Raw genomic sequence first — 19,355 nt, 5'->3', positions numbered from 1 at the left:
TCGATGAGCAGCCAAGACTCATCTAGGAGACATGCAAAGCTTATGTAATACCAGTACAGTCACGCAGCACTTAAACACATGAAAGAACCACACAATGTTACAAAAATAGAAGTACTTTATTATAGTAACACAAATACTAAAATACTGTATAGGCAATACCTCAACTGGAGGTAAGTAAACACGCTATTATATACACATTAGGAGGCAGTAATTAGCATAAAAGGCAATAGAAAACAGTAAAAACAATAGTAAGTACTTAAGCCCCTGGGGGTGGGGGGGGGGGGGACCAAACCATATACTATAAGTGTAATGTGAAAGTCGGGCCTTCCACCCAAGAAAGCGAAATGGGTAGAGGGGACCTGGAGGAACTAGGAACCCCAAAAGGTAAGCTTCAGAGTGCCCCCCAGCGACCAGGAGAAGAGAAGCAAGTACCTGGTTTTTCCCCAAACCCACCAAAAGGGCTTCAGAAGAGGATTTTGCAAGAATCGGAAAAGATTGCAAGGCACCAAAGGTGGATCCTGGTTGAGGAAGATCTGTAAAGGAAGGGAACCAAGTCCACTCCATGTTGGAGTGTTCTGTAGTGGCAGGAGCCACTACCCATCAGTCTGTGAATGTCGAATTCCACTGAAACACTGTCTCAATTGTATTTTTACAATTGTTTTTATGTTGTATGTAAGAATTAGGTTAGTATGGTCCTGAATATATGTATTACAAAGGGAAAGGCTTATAATGTGTTTAATGTTATTAACAGGTGATATGGATTTCATACAAAATATATTGATTGTTGGAATGTAATAAACAGATATATTTTTTGTGCATAACAATGGTATTTTTTTTTAGGGGGGGGGGGGTTGTATTATTGCTTTTGTGCAGTCCCATTTATTGACGGCAAGGACATTTCACCCCAATGTAATTGTACAAAAGGGAGGTTTTTTCTTTGCTGTTGTGTGATATACTGACCTGTCCCTTTTAGCAGAAATAGTGTCTCCTCCCCCGGCCCCCCCCCTCTTTTGTCTACAGGTATTCCTTAGCACAACATCCCTTACTTTGTGTTGATGGTATCCAATATTTGTTTTTGACACTTGAGTCAAGAAAAGACCAGCCTTAATAACTCCTTTTATGTGTAGGACTTTTGATATGTTACTGAATGTTAAATGGTACTTGCCTTTATGTTCATATTTTAAGCATATTTCTTTGTGAGTAGTATAATGTTGAGTAAGAGTCCTTTTGATAGGTTTCATTTCAGCAAAGTGATATGTTTTAAAATCTGGTGAGTTTCATCGCCCACCTGTTTTTAAATAGGTGGAAATCGGTAGGCTACAGGTTGTATTGTATCCCCACATAGGGGCTCTTAATGCTTGTATGTGAGGCGCTTGAAGCACTTAATCACATGGCTAGCAACCTACACCATTTAGGGTGTATTTAAAAGGTTTTTTGTTTTGAGCATATGTGGGAACGGTGTTCTGTCATGCACCATGACCGGTGAAGTTATTGTGTGTCTGGCGGTGTAATGGGTGAGTGTGTTTGAGATAGACTACCAAATTATCATTGCAATAAGGACTGAAACATAGGCAGCTACACAGCACTATCCTGGCCATAGGGGCAGCAAGATGCTCAGTGTGTACCAGAGTGTATCCTACCTGAACTTAGTACCAATAAACCCTCACTAAGGGGTTACCGGACATCCGGTCTGGGGAGAGATGATGTCCTCTTTAGTCATACAATCATCAAGCGATACACTGTGCAGGAGCACCTATCACCAGGACTCTCCCAGCCGCAGCTACCTCTTATAGTTAATAGTAAAAAGTTACAACCATGTACTAGAAGGATGTTAGTCTGTCTTTAGGTATCCTCTGCCCTGACGAATGCCCACAACCGATATAGTTGACTTAGAGTAGGGCAGAAACATGTTGGTGATAAGATGTTCTAAGCCTTCGTGCTCTTTCCATCACTTAGTTGTTTTTAGATGCATCAGAGGTCACCACTTATAAAGATGAAAACCCTGTTACCTCTAGGTATTTTTAGGTTTGTGTATCCCCAGGATTTGTCCAGGAAATCATCACATATAATAACTTCCCTCCATCGGGTTTACTAGTAGGTTGATTCCGCTCTGGTGGTATTGTCCTATCAGGGTGAGGAGATGTTGCCTGTGATGAAACATGTCACATTGTATGAGTGAGGCCTCCTGGGCATATCCATTTCCATGCTAGAATCTTGGTATTTTAGATATTGGTGATTTGTACCATAACACTGATGAAAATAGTATTTTAGAAGCCACCCTAGCTTTGTCCTTTTTATCTTTAATTTGGAAGGACATGTGGTGATGTGCTGATTTTCTCTCCCCCCCTGCCCTCCCCGTCCCCGTGTTTTTGGCAAAATATATTTTGACTACTTAATAATCTCCCTGACAACTTTCATCAAACACGACGAAACTATATCCTATAACTTATCTCTAGTTACCATCTTCATATCAAATTTGTGCTTGCTGTGGGCCATTGCTGTTACGTACTGTCCAGGTCGGGGGACTGGTCTTGTGGCATCTGCAACCAGTCTCCTTGGCCATAAAAATATGAATTGTGAGGGTGGGTAAACGTGAGCCACTATTTAATCAAAGCAAAAATGTTCTCTAACATCCCAGCCCCCCACTCTGTTTTTTGTCCCATGTGAGTGATTAAAAACAACAAGGTTGTTGTCTGAGGGAATTAGCTGACAAAAAGGGCCCTGGTCAGTATTCCAGTGTCACTTTGCTATTGTTCTGAGCCTCAACTCTGACCCTTGCTTTGGTAGCCATGAGATTACTACCATGAACGTCTTCACTTTTAGGGCTTCTCACATTCCACAATTGTGGATGTTTGGTACTTGTTCTTAGTGGTCTTGCCCCCCCCCCCCTCACCCTCAATTGGTCAGTCCCACACCACCTCTGGAGGAAAAGGGCAGGTGAAGAAATGCAAACTAACTCCCATCTCCCCAACTCAGTACCCCCCCCCCCCCCAAAAAAAAAAACACTTCCCACAGGATCACCCTTAACTTAGTGGGATAGAGTAATATGTAGTTCAGGTTAATTCCTCAATTTTTGTTTCACTGTTTTGCCAGATCTGCAGTTTTTGACACTTTGGGTGTATTCCAGAAAGATTCTGCTGCTCCTGTTTTCATAGCTATCATACATCTGTCACACTGCTACAGGGTTAATTCTCTGTCCCTGTAGTTAAGGCACTGGACTATCATTGCTGTTGTGGGAGCTACAGTAGTAGACAGAGGTACCAAGGCCCTCTGTACAGTTTTCCACCACAAAACATCTTGAAAGTCCTGAGTTCAAAGTGCCAGTGATCAACTCCTCCAGGAGCTGCTCCGGTGAAGTTCCTTCTGACCTCTCCAGGGAACCCACAAAACTCAAATTATTTTTTCGGAACCAACACTCTGTCCAGTAGGTTTTAAGGTTCTGCCAGTGAGTTCATTGATCTTTATGTTGACTACCTCAGAAAACAGAGAAATTGGTGACTCCATTGATGTCAGTGTTCCACCTTACTCTGTGGAGGTCTACTTAAAGTAAGTTGACTTCATTGGAGATGGTGTTGATCTTTTGTTCTTGCTCATATCTTGAGGCTTCATTTGTGGCTAATATCTGTGAAGGTCAGGTTTCTATTTGTGTGAACTATTACCCCATTACTGTAGGGTGCACTCCCCTCCCAACTGACCCTTACTCTATTAAAAGACCACTGGTAGTATGAGAAGTGGTATGGATGCAGCTCATGCATAATGGGCAATAGTCTCTATTAAACATTAATCCGTAGGATACACTACTTTTCGGGAGCGATTATGGGGACTACAACTCCCTTCACTGGCCACATTTGAGCAGTGGCTTCATTAAAAATGGGGCATATTGAGGAAAATACTTAGACTATTTATACAGGCTCAACACTGCATTTTAATTTCAGGACTGAATATGGAGACTACAACTCTCCTCTCATCGCCACACGGATGAGCGACTAACGTAGTCGTACAGCTGCTGGCATTCAGGGGCTGAACTTTGATTGCTAACCCCTGAGCTACAATTCCTGTTTGCTCTGAAAATACCCCTCTGGGGGCCCCAGTTACCTACTAACATTTTTGCCGCAACAAGTGGAGATCTAATGGCAATCTAGATCTTCATTGGGCTTAAGTTTGGTCATTCGGTCACATGACTTTCGTTGTACAAGGTAAGCCAAGATGCAGGGCTGCAGGGATATACGCAGGTTACATCACGGACGCGACCCCTTGATGACGTAATTGCCGCTACACTTCAATCCAAGCACTCAATGGGATCTTTTGAGAATCTATACTGCTAAACAAACTATTTGTTTCTAGTTTTCTAGTGTGTGACTGCAGGGACCGTCCCCCTTGCATAACACTGATGCCTCTTTAATATATAGGCTATGTAGGTAGACTACTACTGCTGTCACTTTGTGCACGTCGTACACTATTTTTTCCAAGTTTGACATTTAAGTTTTTTTTTTGCATTTGTCTGTTGTGCTTTTTAATTGTATATACTTGTGACTTCTAGAAACCATAACTAACGCTTTGAGGGGTGACTCAAGAGTATTTGCATGTATTTACACCACTCAAATAGGGCTCTTGTGCCTTAGTCATAGGGCTTTCAAAATTAAATGTCCCATATGTTCATGATTGATTCCTATTCTCTCTTTTCAGCCATGACCATATTGTGGAGAGTATCCGAAGTATGGTCTGTATATTGTGTGAATGCTTCTTTAGAACGATTGAGAGCTTTAGCATAGATTAAAAAGTTCAACCACGCTGCGCAAGGATTTAGTACACATATGATTCTGAAGAAACCCATTAGACCCTTTGGGGCAGGTACACTGCTGAAACATGTTGACCTTTTGATGTCAAATGCCATCATATCCTTATGACATCTTACTGTTTTTAATCTTGCCCTAGACCTTGCTCGTTAAATATTACCTGTAGGATGATTGAAGCTGTTTTAACTTGCCTATACAAATCCTTGACCTTTCACTTCCTAAGTGCTCCACTTAGGAGGCATGGAGCCCACCCACGCACATTAAGTGGTGTTTGTGGGTCCAGTGATGAATCAGACCACAGGTGGTACCTGTGGGTGAGGACCTAACAAATATATCAAAGTAATGTGGCGAGAGCACTAATTTACCTGGGTGCTGCTCACACACTCACTTGGGATGTTTGTAAGGCCACGCATGCAATAACAAAAAAAAATATTGAAGAGAGTTGGGTCTACCTTCCTTTGTGTATATTTCAGGCTGCAGTTTGTGAAGCAGAGGGTCTACCCTATAGCAACTTCTCACTCTTTCCTAAATATTGTTGCACCACCCGGTGGTTCAACACCTGGTGTGTTCTCGGAAGGCCAGGGAGGTCAAACTCCGCCATCAGTGCTTAGCGGCGCACAAGTGGCTCCACCATTTGGAGGTGCACGAAGACTCGGCAGTGGGGAGAACCTTTGTTAGATCTGTTTGCCTCCAAAGCGAATGCACAAATGTCGGCAGTTTTGCAAGTTTGTGTTTTCAAGGTGGCTATCCCTCAGAGGCGTTTTTAATATCAAGTGGAGTTCAGGCCTCCTGTATGCCTGTCCGCCTATACCACTTCTGCCCAGAGTTTCTAAGAAGATCAGGAATGAATGGGCCCAAGTCATTCTTATGCCACCGGACTGGTCAGAGTCTGGTATCCTGAGCTGCTGAAAATGAGCATCAAACCTGTGATGAGGCTGCCCCTTCAGGAGGCTCTTCTGTCGCCGCAGGAGGAGAGGGTTCTCTACCCGTGGCGTTTTACATTTTACTCGTCAAGCTTGATGTCAATACAAATTAAGATGAAAGCACGTAATTGTCAACAAAAACAAAGCACACAAAATCCAGGATAATTTAGTGTCAAGAATTGAGGTACTAATATGAGCATGTCTACAACAGTTAACCGTATACGGAGGGGCAATATATGGCGCAATTACTCCACTCCACCCCCAAACGCAGAGCATGGGTCAGGTTCATGTAGCTCTAGTACTAGACCTACAGGGCATATTACAAACACAACTGATGGATTTCCCCCACCAGATGAATTTTGGTGGTTTCCATACCCTTCGGAGCAAGCGGCAAAACACTTCCAGTTTCCTGTAGCAAACAAGAAATTCGCTTTTTTTTTTTTTTTTTTAAATAGAAAAGCTGTAAAACCTACTCCAATTGTTGATATATCCAGGAGGAATTACAATCAAGGGAAACACTAAAATAAAAATATGCTGCTGCTGAGGGGTGAAGTTCCTCGACTGACAACATAGATTGTGCTATAGATAAAGCTTCAATAGGATTCCCACAACTGGCAGGGACCGTGGCCCTGTGATGCTAAGGTTCAAGGCCACAACATTTATAATTTGAGGTACAAATATATCTTAATATTTTTACTGTACCCTGATGATACTCTGTTTGGCAAGCATGTTGACAACTCCTTGCAAGCAGTCAAGGCTGGCTCTGGACACTGCAAGATCTTTTGGGGCATTACAGTTTTGAAAGAAACAATCTTTAGAGGGTCCCACGAAAGACACTTATCCGTTGATAAGTATCTGACTTATCAACCCTCTCTGCAGCCCATACGCTAGCTTACCTACAGTGACAATGTTCTGGTGATGATTACACCATTCAGTAGGTAAAACAGTTCCAAACATGTTGTCATCTATGGCGGAAAATAGCATTGGACAAGAGTCCTGGATCTCGTCACATATAGACAGATGTTGCAGTTCACCCAGATTACGCCCACTACTCCATCAAAACGAGGGCCCCCACCTGATCTCCATCTCCTTTGGAAGGAAGTGCTAGCTACACTAACCAAAGGTTCCATAGAGAAAGGCCCACATTCTCAGCAAGGAATAGGCTTCTCTTCTTGGTTTTGCCTCATAAACCAGAAAACAGAGGAGTGTCCATCTATCATAGACCTCCAGATATTAAACAAGTATTTCCGGAAACAATTCTTTTGTGGCCACCCTCTCCCTCAGCACGACAGGTTGGAATTTACAGGATTTATACTTCTGCATCTCATCAGAGCTCTTCCATTTGGCTTCAAATCAGCTTTTATCAGAAAGGGGCTTACCCAACTTTGACAACTCGTTGATAAAAGCACCAACGGCATTTCAAGCGTCCAAGGCCACAGAGGCTTGCTTAAAGTTGTTTGACAAGCTAAGTCCCCTTGCAAATTAGCAAAGATAAACAACTCCTCCATCCAAGAAGATGCTGTTCCTGGGCCTCAACACTAGATGCTGTCCAAAAACAAAGACTTATCCAAAGACAAGGCTTTAGGAACTGGCTCTAATGCAAAAAAAAAATCAATCCATCTTTTCAATTCGTTTTTGGGCGTCATGTCCTCTGCTATCAATAGGATTCCTCTTGTATGCCTGAAAATGAATGCCTTACAAGAGCAGCTATAAAAACAGTAGATTCAATCAAATTAATCATTTGAGGGCCTGGGGAATTTCACATGGGTATGATGAAAGCTCTAGTCTGGTGGTCTCAGACTACAAATGCTTCCCTGGAATGCTGGGGCAGTGATCAACAGAACCTCTAATTCGAGAAAAGTGGTCTCTGCTCCAGAAGAGCATACATACCACTCACCTAGACCTCAAAGCCATCTTCTCAGTCTCCAAAGTTTCCTGCAATGTAGCAGAGTCTGCGGTGTTAGTTAGCAAGCACAATACCTCCAGCATGCAATACATGAATCAACAAAGCGGCACATGATCTTTGGCGCTGTTCAAGGAAGACTAGGAAATCTGGAGCCAGCTAACCCACAGGATAACTGTTTGGGCCGAACATGCTCCCTGAATGGGAATTCTCTGATATACTAAACAAAACTGGAAACAGCCTACATGACGGGGAGTTTGATCATTTGGCTCAAAATATGATCGTCTCATTCTGGGGTAAACCAGCTCTGCATCCATTTGCAACAAACAAAACCTGCAAATGCCTCTTCTACGCAAGTTGGCATCCACATCAAGGATCTTGGAGGAATACCTTTCGACAGATGGACCAGGATCTACACCTACCTTTTTCCCCCAATACATATAATACCAATGATTCTCACCAAGAGGAAGGCAAACCAGTATTCTCTCATCCGGATAGCCCCCAAGTGGCTAGCGCAGCATTGGTTCACAAAACGTCTGCTGCTATCGGGATACAACCACATTCACCTACCAACATTCTGTAAACATTTGATAAACTAATGCCAGGGCCTTAATCTTGGCCTGCCTTGTCTCCTCTTATGTGCATAGCTACTAAATTCCATCAATTCAAAGATCTCAATATTCTTCAGAACTGCTGGTGTTAGTGTCTCCAAGTTAAAGTAGAAGCCACGATAAAAGATGTCAATGTAATTGTAGCGTTTCTGCCTATGGCTCATGAAAATCAGACCTACATCCTCTACTAGCATAATCTGGCAAATAACTATTGAATCTCCTCTCACTAGCTCAGTCACAGTTGGTACATGCGTCCATTACGGTACGTCTTACAGCAGTATCAAGATATAGATGTTCATCACGTTTTCTCTTTCTACTCTTGCAGAATCTTCAAACAATTCATTAAAGAATTATTCAGATTTTTCCTACAGTAAGGACTCCTTCCTCGGGCTGGCACCTGAATGTAGTTCTATTTCAACTCATGCAGTTAATTCATACCCGTTCACAGAGCACACCTCACATTTCTCACATGGAAGGTTGTCTTGTTACTAGCGCTCACCCCAACAAGTAGGGTTGAGGAGATACAGGCTTTCCCAATTCAAGAGCCTTCTTGCTTGCTTCTCTGAACCAATTCAAAGATTTATCCCAACGATTTCTTCAGATTTTGCCTCAGTGAACCTATGATATTTCGGACTTTTCTCCTGAATTCAACATCACCAGCTGAGAGGTCTATTCATACGCTACGTATCAAGCGATATCTAAAACTTCTACTTAACTCACTAAACAACTCATGTGAACTGACCAAAGGGTGCTCCAGTCACAGTGGCAACCATCACTGAATGAATTTCAGCTGCAGCCCACTCAGATTAGAAAGCACCTCGCAGAGAAAACTAGGGTGCATTCAACTGGGGTAGATTCCACCTCAACTACTTTGTTTGCATAGGTACCTCTAGCTGCAACTTCTCAAAGTGTGCATATAAATCATGCAGCATACCTGGAATCGGAACAGTGCAGTGATGCAGCAGTTGGACAGGTTTTACTACCCCTCTTATTTCGAAATGGGGAGCCTCTTTTGGTTCCATGTGTTTATGTATTCATGCAGGTTTTAATGTATGTTGTATGTATATATGTTTGTATATATATTAATGTATTTTATTGAATATGCATAATGTTATGTAAATATTTTCTACCCACCATCCGTTATTTGTGCTAATACTATGAGATGTACAACTACAATAACTGCTTACTATTCTGATTCAAGCATGTGAATCCTTGAAAGATTCAATACTGGAGAAGAAAATAAGTTACTTACCTTGAACTGCAGTTCTCCAGTATTGGTATCCTCCATAGGTTCACATGTGACCCACCCTCCTCCCCATAGAGACTCCTCTTATAGCTTGGGATTATCTATTCCCACTTGTGCCTGAACATTTGAGGGACTTTGCTTCTGTCTGGAGTGTTCTAAAGGGTGTTGTAGCCTAATTGGTCATGGTTCAAGTTTGGTCCTTTTTTAGTAAAGGAAATTAATAAATGTATATCATCATTGCCATTATAGCCAATGATAGATATAGATATATTCATTCAATGGCATGTGTAGCTGCAGATTCACATGCTATGCATAGCTCTTCCGACATCTAGTGTTGGGTGCCCAGAGTGTTACAAGTTTTTCTATGAAGTCTTTTCGGAGTCACGGGATCGTGACTCCTATCGGTTTCAGTGCGCATGGGCATCGACTCGGTTGTTAGATTGTTTTCTTTCTGCAGTTGGGTTCGGAGGTGTTTCCTCTCGTTCCGAGATTTCGATTAGAAAAACTTCAGAAAAACCTACTTATTCGTCGGTATAGTTTCAATCGCGTTTCCCATCTAGCGTTGAACCGGTAGCACAGTCGAAACCTTCATCTTGCCCTTCGGGGCATTTGCACCCAACTCGGGCCTACCCTGTCGAAAGCCAGATGGATCGGACTCCGTTCCGATTCTGCCTCGGGTGCCACGCAAAGTACCCCTATACAGACCAACACCTGGTTTGTAATTTGCGCCTTTCTCTAGACCATCATGAGGAATATTGCGAAGCCTGTCGATCATTTCAATCAAAGAAGACCGTGAGAGATCGCAGAGCCTGAAGACTTGAGATGGCGTTGAAAAGCGGCGAACATCTCGACATCATGGAGGAAGAGCAGGTGCAGACAGCAGTCCCCATCCGAGACACTGATTCCGAACAAGTCAGAGGACGCTAGACCAATCACAGCTGGCCAGCATGTGAGTACGTCTGCCCCTACACCCCTACAGAAAAAACATTTGAAGGCCTTGGATACACGTCTGCCGGAAGGCCATGGTTCGTCCTGAAAAAAGACTGCTGGCGACTGTCCTTTGGGGCGTCTGTGCTGAAAAAGGCCAGTCCTCAGTCGAGTAAATCGATTAGAAGCACCACTTCAGACTCCGGTAAAAGACCCCATTCCTCAGAATTGAAAATTCGGCCGTCTGCTTCAGAGCTGAGACATCTGACTACTTTTTTGAGACCGAAAAAGATACACACGTCGGATCTGAAAAAATCCTCATATACAGAGGGACAAGGACTTTCCCAAAAATGAAAACAAATCACAAAGCCCATCATGGAATCTCATAAGACTTCTGAAGAAGATACTGAGATTGAACCAATATTAGAGGTTATGGATGAGAGACAGTCCAGAATCCATATACATAAGGAGACAAGAAGAATCATCACTGCACCTCCTTTAAAAACAAAGAAAGCTGGCTTTCCAAGAGCAATTAGACTCTGTGCAACCACTAGCAAAGGTGCAAAAACAAAAGAAGCCACTACCTCTCCATATTTCTCCTCACTCGCCACATCTCTTTTTCTCACCTCATAATAGCCCACCACCGTTGCCTTCAACACATTTTTTATACTCACATACTCACTTTATACAGCAGACCCATGGGACCTCTGGCACTGATTCCATCCCGGATAATGATCCAGACCTTTACCCATCTAAACCTTCCCCAAAAGACACCACTGCATACACCCAAGTAATATCTAGGGCAGCAGCTTATCATGGAGTGGCCATGCATTCTGAGCCACTGGAAGAAGACTTTTTAGTTCACACTTTCTTCTATCTTCTACTCATTCCAGATACCAGTGTCTCCCAATGTTACTGGGAATGGTTAAACATGCAGACCAAGTTTTTAATGAACCTGTCAAAGCTAGGATCATCACCCCTAGAATTGATAAAAGGTATAAGCCTGCTCCTACTGACCCAGACTATATCACTCATCAGGTCCCTCCAGACTCAGTAGTAGTCAGTGCTGCAGGGAAAAGGGCAAACAGCCAGCTATCAGGAGGCACACCTCCTCCTGATGAGGAAAGTAGAACATTTGATGCAGCTGGGAAAAGAGTTGCCACACAAGCAGCAAACAAGTGGTGAATTGCCAATTCTCAGGCACTTCTAGCCAGCTATGACCGGGTCCACTGGGACGAAGTGCAAGCTCTTATACAGCATCTCCTAAAGGAGCATCAAAAAAAGAGCACAACAAGTGGTGGTGGAAAAGACAAGCTATCCGCAATAATCAATTAAGATCTGCCCTCGATGCTGCTGATACAGCTGCAAGGAGTCTAAATACTGCCATCACAATTAGAAGACACGCATGGCTCCGCTCCTCTGGTTTTAAACCAGAAATTCAACAGGCAGTACTTAATATGCCTTGTGACAAGAAGCATCTCTTTGGCCCAGAAGTAGACCCAGTATTGTGAAAATGAGGAAGGACTCAGATACTGCGAAAGCAATGGGCGCTTTATACACCATCCCATATAGGCTCCTTTCGCAGACCACAGTTTAGAGGTTTTAAGCCACAATCAGATGCTTCCACCTCCCAAAGAAAGCAGGGACAAACCCAATATCAATGAGGTGGGTTTAGAGGGTACTGTAGAGAAAAATATTTCAGGAACAGAGGTAAATTCCGAACCTCTAAGCAAACCACAACACAGCCTAAACAGTGACTTCCTTCCACTTCACACATCTCCTGTGGGTGGGGGAGGGAGAGAACCACAGTAATTCCACTCATTGGCAAAATATCACTACAGACCATTGGGTATTATCAATTAACCGCAATGGCAATTGCTTAGCATTAATCTCCATCAACCCAAACATTCCACCGCAATACCCCAAGTTGTCCCCAGAACAGTGTTCTGTTACAACAAGAGGTACAATATTATTAAAACAAGCAATAGAATTGGTTCCACATTTTCAACAAAGAACAGGAGTATACTCACTATACTTCCTCATTCCCAAATAAGACGGCACCCTCAGGCTCATCTTGGACCTCAGGCCCCTCAATCTATACATCCTGTCAGAACATTTTCACATGGTAACTCTGCAAGATGTCATTTCACTACTACAAAAACAAGATTACATGACTGCTTTAGACCTCAAAGATGCGTATTTCCACATACCCATCCATCCAGCTCACAGAAAATACCTCAGGTTTGTCATAGCAGGAAAACACTAACTGTTCAAGGTGTTGCCATTCAGCAGAACAGCTCCAAGGGTGTTCACAAAGTGTATCAGTAGTAGCAGCCTACTTAAGGAGACAACCCATCCATGTCTTTCCATATCTAGACGTTTGGCTAATAAAATCAAGTAATTTTACACAATGCCAACAACACACTCTACATGATAGAAACCTTGCACACCCTAGGGTTCGCTCTCAATTACCAAAAATCACACCTTCAACCAGCACAGGTACAACCTTACCTAGGTGCTGTCATAAATACTTAACAAGCCCTAGCTTATCCAAATATACAAAGGATACAAGCTTTCCAAAATCCCATACCACCTCATACAACGATATCAACAATACGCTGTAAGATTTATCATGAAGATTCTAGGAATGATGGCATCTTGCATAGCTATAGTCCCACATGCAAGACTAAACGTGAGGCCCTTACAACAGTGCCCCTCACAACAATGGTTGCAGGCACACAGTCAACTTCAAGATCTAGTGTCGATGGACCGCCAAACACATATACCCCTTCAATGGTGGAATCACAGCAATCTAATGAAGTGGCGGTCATTGCAAGACCCAGCGCCTCGGACCATAATCACAAGACTCATCAATGATCGGTTGGGGAGCTCACCTCAACAATCAGACCATTCAAGGGCAATGGGATGTCAAACAGAAGCAGCTACACATAAACCACTGGGCAATTCACAATCAAATTCATCTACTAGCACAATATATTCCAGGGATAGACAATCAGCTAGCAGATCTGCTAAGCAGAAATCACCAACAAACACACGAATGGGAGATTCACTCCCAAGTATTTCAAAATTACTTTCAAAAGTGGGGAACTCCAGACATAGGTCTATTTGCAAGCGAAAACACAAAATGCCAAAACTTCGCATCCAGACACCCACATCCCCTGTTCAAGGGAAATGCTGTATGGATCAGTTGGTCAGGGATATTTGCTTATGCTTTTCCCCCTCTCCCACTCCTTCCCTTTCTGGTCAGCAAACTACGTCAAACATCACTCACAATGATACTCATAGCACCAACATGGGCACTTCAGCATTGGTACACAACACTTCTAGATTCTTTGTAATACCACATTCCAAACTCCCAAACAGACCAGATTTGTTAACACAGAAAAAGGTCTAATCAGGCATCCAAATCCAAATGCACTCAATCTAGCTATTTGGCTCCTGAAGTCATAGAATTTGGTTATTTAAAGCTTCCACCAGAATGTATGGAAGTAACTAAACAAGCATGTAAACCTACTACTAGACAATGCTATGCAAACAAGTGGAAAATATTTTTCTATTGTCAGTCAAAAAACATAGATCCACTTGCAGCATCTATACAACATATGTTATGCTATTTACTTCATTTGCACAAATTAAATTTGGCTTTCTCGTCCATCAAAATACACCTTACTGCAATATCTGCATACTTAGACTATTCAGCACACTTCACTATTCAGAGTTCCTGTTATTAAAGCCTTCATGGAAGGATTAAAACATTATTCCATCTAGAACACCACCTGTTCCAGCGTGGAATTTAAATATAGTACTTACAAGACTCAAGGGACCACCTTTTAAACCCATGCACTCTTGTCAAATACAATTTCTAACATGGAAAGTTGCCTTCCTTGTAGCTATTACCTCTTTAAGAAGAGTTAGTGAAATACAAGCATTCACTCTTGAAGAACCTTTTTTCCAAGTACACAAACAAAGTTGTACTTAGAACAAATCCAAAATTCCTACCAAAAGAAGTATCACCTTTTCACATCAACCAAACAGTGGAATTGCCAGTCTTCTTTCCACAGCCAGACTCTGTGATAGAAAGAGCTCTTCACACCCAAGATCTCAAAAGAGCTCTTATGTACTATTTAGATAGAACTAAAGATTTTAGGAAAACAAAACAACTTTTTGTTGCTTTCCAGCAACCACATAAACGCAATCCTATATCAAAACAAGGATTAGCAAGATGGATTGTTAGATGCATACAAACATGCTATATCAAAGCAAAAAGACACCTTTTGGTCACTTCTAGAGCACATTCTACAAGAAAGAAGGGTGCATCAATGGCATTTATAGGGAACATATCAATCGTTGAGATATGTAAAATAGCCACATGGTCAACTCCCCATACATTTCCAAAACACTACTGTGTTGATGTTTTCTCACAGCAACAAGCCACTGTAGGCCAGGCCCTCTTAAGGACATTATTTCAAAGAACTTCAACTCCTACAGGCTAGCCACTGCTTTTTGGGTGTACTAACTGCTTTCTAATCTATTCATAGCTTGTGTATCTGCAGCTACACATGCCATCGAATGGAAAATGTCACTTACCCAGTGTACGTGTTCGTGGCATTTAGGGCTGCAGTGTCACATGCACCTCCCCGGAAGCCTGTAGTTGTTTAAGTTTCACATTTGTACATATGTATATACATTTACTTTTGTATGGACATCTTTGTATTCCTATACTCTCACTCCTTCCTTCACCCTTTGCGGGAAAACAATCTAACAATGGAGTCGATGCCCATGTGCACTGAAACCAAGAGGAAGAGTCACTCGATCCTGTGACTCTGAAAAGACTTCTTTGAAGAAAAACAACTTGTAACACACAGAGCCCAACACTAGATGTCGGAAGTGGAAATTCTTCACCCATATTTCTGGGGTTGTAGGTCATTTTAATACGCTGTTAAACACCTCATTAAAAAGGGTTGGTTCACTATATCCCAAAATCTAGTGCCATTTTTTTTTTTTTTTTTAGAACATTAGTCTGAAGAAGGTGGTGCCTTGCATCCTTTTTTATTTAAATGTTTTTGATCTGCTAAGGCAAGCTTATAACTCTTCCTGCACGCAGTTATCACCGTAATGTTTCTTGGGACTTTTTTAATTCTATAAACAGAGTTTGATGTGCTTTAGAAAAGTTGTGGTCAAACCTTCTCTCCCCCATGATAGGATTTTCCATCCACTCTCACTAGGCTGTTTGAGACATGCTCACACAGGTTTGTGGAATTTAATAAAATATCTACTTATCCTTGGGTCAGATTGCTTCTTAAGTATACTTGTCCTGGAAAAAAAAATCCTCTTGTCACTTAGTGCAACAACAAATTAAGCACTATGCTGTTCATAAATATTTTCTTGGAGTATGATTCTCTGACCTAGTTCTGTAAATTTTTGTGAACTCATGAAAGTTGTATATTTCCTTGCATTAGTACAAATGTACAAATAGTACACTTTTGTGATCAAGTATTGAGGCCCTGATTAGGTCTGGCGTTAACCAAGACCCTTAGTTTTAATTACAATTTTGGTCTTACTTTCTAGCTATGTGTAGGCTGGCTTCCCCATGAGTGACCAATGCAAAAACAGCAATGTGATGGATGGAATGCTTGAGTTAATCTCAGCCAGTAGCAATTGTTTGGCCTGCATCCGGCTTCATTGTTTTTGCCCCAGCATTCCACCTCAGTTTGGATCCATCCATGTGCAAATCAGTCTTGATCCAGGTCCTCATGAGAACAGTCCTGTCCAAACTGCTAGACAGGTCCTCCCTGAATCAGAACACAAGCACACCACGACCAGTTTCACCCTTGTTATGGGCACTTACTCCAAGTATAGAATGGTTCTGGTGGCACAGTGAGGCCAGGACCCATGTCTGGGCCTAACAGGAACATTGAGTCAAATGCAAACACAACAATGTGACGGTTGGAATGTAAGTGACAACATTCTGCTATTTCACAAGGAGCGTATCAGCACACCAAGTAGTTTTGTTAAATGCCAGGAACTACTGTGGCAATGTGTGTACAAATATTTTTGCTTTTTGCCAATGTTTGTTATAATGGTGAGGGCCCAGTACTTCCCACAACAACATTTTACAAAAACAATGTCAAAAGAAGACATGCATTGACCAAACTAAACAGCTGACCACCATTGTCAGACATTGTTTATCTTCATGTGTCCCATAATCACGTTGAAACTAGTTACACTGATTTTCCATTATGAACATTTTTTGACAATGCTGGTATGGATCAACATGTTACTAAATGATGCTCCAAAAATCAGTACCAAAATTTCACAGTACTTTAGCAAACCAATACGGCGGTTAGGATACCAGTCATGTTTGTGATGAAGTAACATGTCCCCCCAACTCTAAATCAGACCCTAAGATTTTAATTAAAGTGCTGGGTCATATTTGGATATTTCTTTGTGTTTTTCTCAATTAAAGGGAGTGTAATGGCTGCTCACCTCGTGCGTGTAATGTGAATTGAAATAATACATTTTGGAAATAGTACCATGAGCAGTGCTTTCTTTTGTAAAAACTCAGCCATTTCTTGTAAATCTTTCATTCTGCACAGTTGTACTGTTAGCAGAATATCAGCATGGATATTTCTTGATTTCTCTCTGCTCCCTTTTCTATGTGCTACTCTTAACGGTATAACCCCGCCCTCTCCTTTGAAATTCCTGTGTTGGGGTGTTAATTAGACTTCGTGGTTATTGCACCGCATGTGGTACTGACAGTAAGGTTATTCATGCTTTGAAAAGGTTTATCAATCTGTGAAGTTATTGTTTTAGGACTTTCTTTGGCATCTGTTTTCTAAGAAGATTAATCTAAGGGAATCCAGACTTGACCTTGCTTGTACTAAGAATACTATTTTGACTTGTGGTTAGTCTCCACTAAGCTGCTCATCATTGTCTGAATCTGCTGCAATTAAAGTATAAATCTGTTTTACCAATATGAATGCCAAATATTTAAATTAGAGTGCTTTCTAATAAATGGGTAAATTTGAACATCAGTTTGAAACATAAGCCACCTATTTACTCTGACAGATATTTTATTAGAAAGATGTTAGAGGCAAACAGTGCAATTATATTGTACAAGCTTGACAGTTAAACCTCTCCTGTGTTTTACCTAAAACTACAGCATTTATTAGGAAATTCAATTGCCAATGTGATCTGCCTGCTTTCACTTTTCACGTCCGAGAACTTGAGAAATCTAGTTGTTGGTGCAAAATTAAGGAAGCACTTAGGAAAAAATATTGATTCAGATTTGTTTTTAAATGGGCAATGCTACGTCTTTTGCACATTCTAAATATTTTCTAACATTTAAATTTGTAATTGTTTTACAGACTGCTGGACACAAAGCTGATGGCAAGCACACAACCCTTTAAAGTAAGCAGTTTAACCATTTAATTAGTTGGTATCTTGAGTAAAGTGTTTAAAATGATTGTGCTTTTTTGTCTTTGCCTTCCTTCATGGATGCATGTGTTGGATGCGTGGTTTGTAAACCAGCACTGGTTTTTCCTTGAGTCGAATGTGCTACTAAAGTATTGATTTTGCAGAAGGTTTGTTGCCACTGACGTACACCCACATGTGATTGATTTAAAGTGCATTAATATGGTCCGGTGGGCTTTTCAAAATTTCACTGATAAGCTCATATGGAGTTAGCTGACTTCGTGTGATGGGAATTTTGTATTTCAGTTTAGAAGGGCTTTAACAATTACACCTGTTATCGCCTCATGTCTTATTACAGAAGTCTGTAAGGATTTGCTAGTATTTGCCACATGACCCATTAACATGTACTTTTAGCCTGGGAAGATAAAATGCTTCTGTCTCCTTTTATGCAGTGGCATCAAAATCTTTAGTAAGTTCAAATATCTGGGGCCCTACAGGATTTGAGTTGGAGCTCCTGAAGCTGTGTTAGGCTATCCATGTTGGGGTTTCCCATTAAAAGCTTTTGGTGGTTTTGTAGGTGCATGAGATTCTGGTTGGTTCTCTAACCAACGTAGTGGTGAAGGCGTTCTTTAAGAGAACATCTAAGCTGAAGTTGGCTCCTGTGTCCAAGCCCCTTGGTCTCAGTTGTAGTGTTTCTGAGTTGTGGTCAATCAGCACGATGTAGATTTCTGAGGTATTGAATGATACATTGAAAATTTTAAAATTTGTTTAAATGATGAGTGTAGTAACTGGATTTGTTGGCAGTCTTCAGATTAAGAGAGCAATATTGCATTAGAAGGCATAGTGAAATTGTGGTGTTGCTTGATGTTTGTGATCGTTTATTGGGAAATTACAACTACCACCCTTTGGTATATTTTTTTTCCCAATTATTTTTCTTTTCATTTTTAGTCATCACCTTCAGGTTTCAGTTGTTGTACGAATGCTTACGGCAACAGCCAGCGTTCAGTACCGCATTGCCCAGTAGCTGACATGTTATTGCTACTGATATGCCTTAGACTTCTCACTAGTCAGGACTTAACACATGTAATTATTGGACATTTGAATTCCCTTGCCAAAACAAAAAACAGTCCAACGTTTACTGCTGGAATTTAGGGTCACATTAGATACAAATCTTCTTTGTTGAACTGATATAAGCCGTCTGTAGTGTCTTAGGCCTCCGAAGACTTCCTCTTCTTACAAATGTCCCTTTTAGCCAATATAATTAAATAAAACATTAACTTTTTTTGAGTGTCCCTTAGGGATGCAATATCTGCTGGGTATTATCTAAAGAATTAGTCAGGGTTACCTTGATACTGTACCCAAACAATTCTGACAGTTTTATCTACGTTTTTCCAAACATTAGACCGAATGGGGCACATGGCAAACATGCAGGTCGTATGTTTGTTCTACCCCAGTGCTTAAACCTAGGTACCTCAGCAGATCATTTAGCTAGTCTTTTGAAGTTCCAGTATATCC

At 41.5% G+C, this 19,355-nt stretch overlaps 1 protein-coding gene across 4 annotated transcripts in view; it reads left to right on the top strand.

The window, feature by feature from the left end:
• Positions 1 to 19,355, top strand: part of PARN (poly(A)-specific ribonuclease) — a 690,538-nt gene that overhangs the window by 248,955 nt on the left and 422,228 nt on the right. For all 4 annotated transcript variants that reach the window (XM_069210428.1, XM_069210424.1, XM_069210427.1 and 1 more), the window contains exon 15: positions 17,795 to 17,837. In XM_069210428.1, the coding sequence (XP_069066529.1) occupies positions 17,795 to 17,837 (43 nt within the window). The remainder of the gene's footprint in view (positions 1 to 17,794; positions 17,838 to 19,355) is intronic.

This window comes from Pleurodeles waltl, chromosome 10 (assembly GCF_031143425.1).
Source record: "Pleurodeles waltl isolate 20211129_DDA chromosome 10, aPleWal1.hap1.20221129, whole genome shotgun sequence".
Lineage (NCBI taxonomy): Eukaryota > Metazoa > Chordata > Amphibia > Caudata > Salamandridae > Pleurodeles > Pleurodeles waltl.
This window is presented reverse-complemented; position numbering and strand designations above follow the sequence as displayed.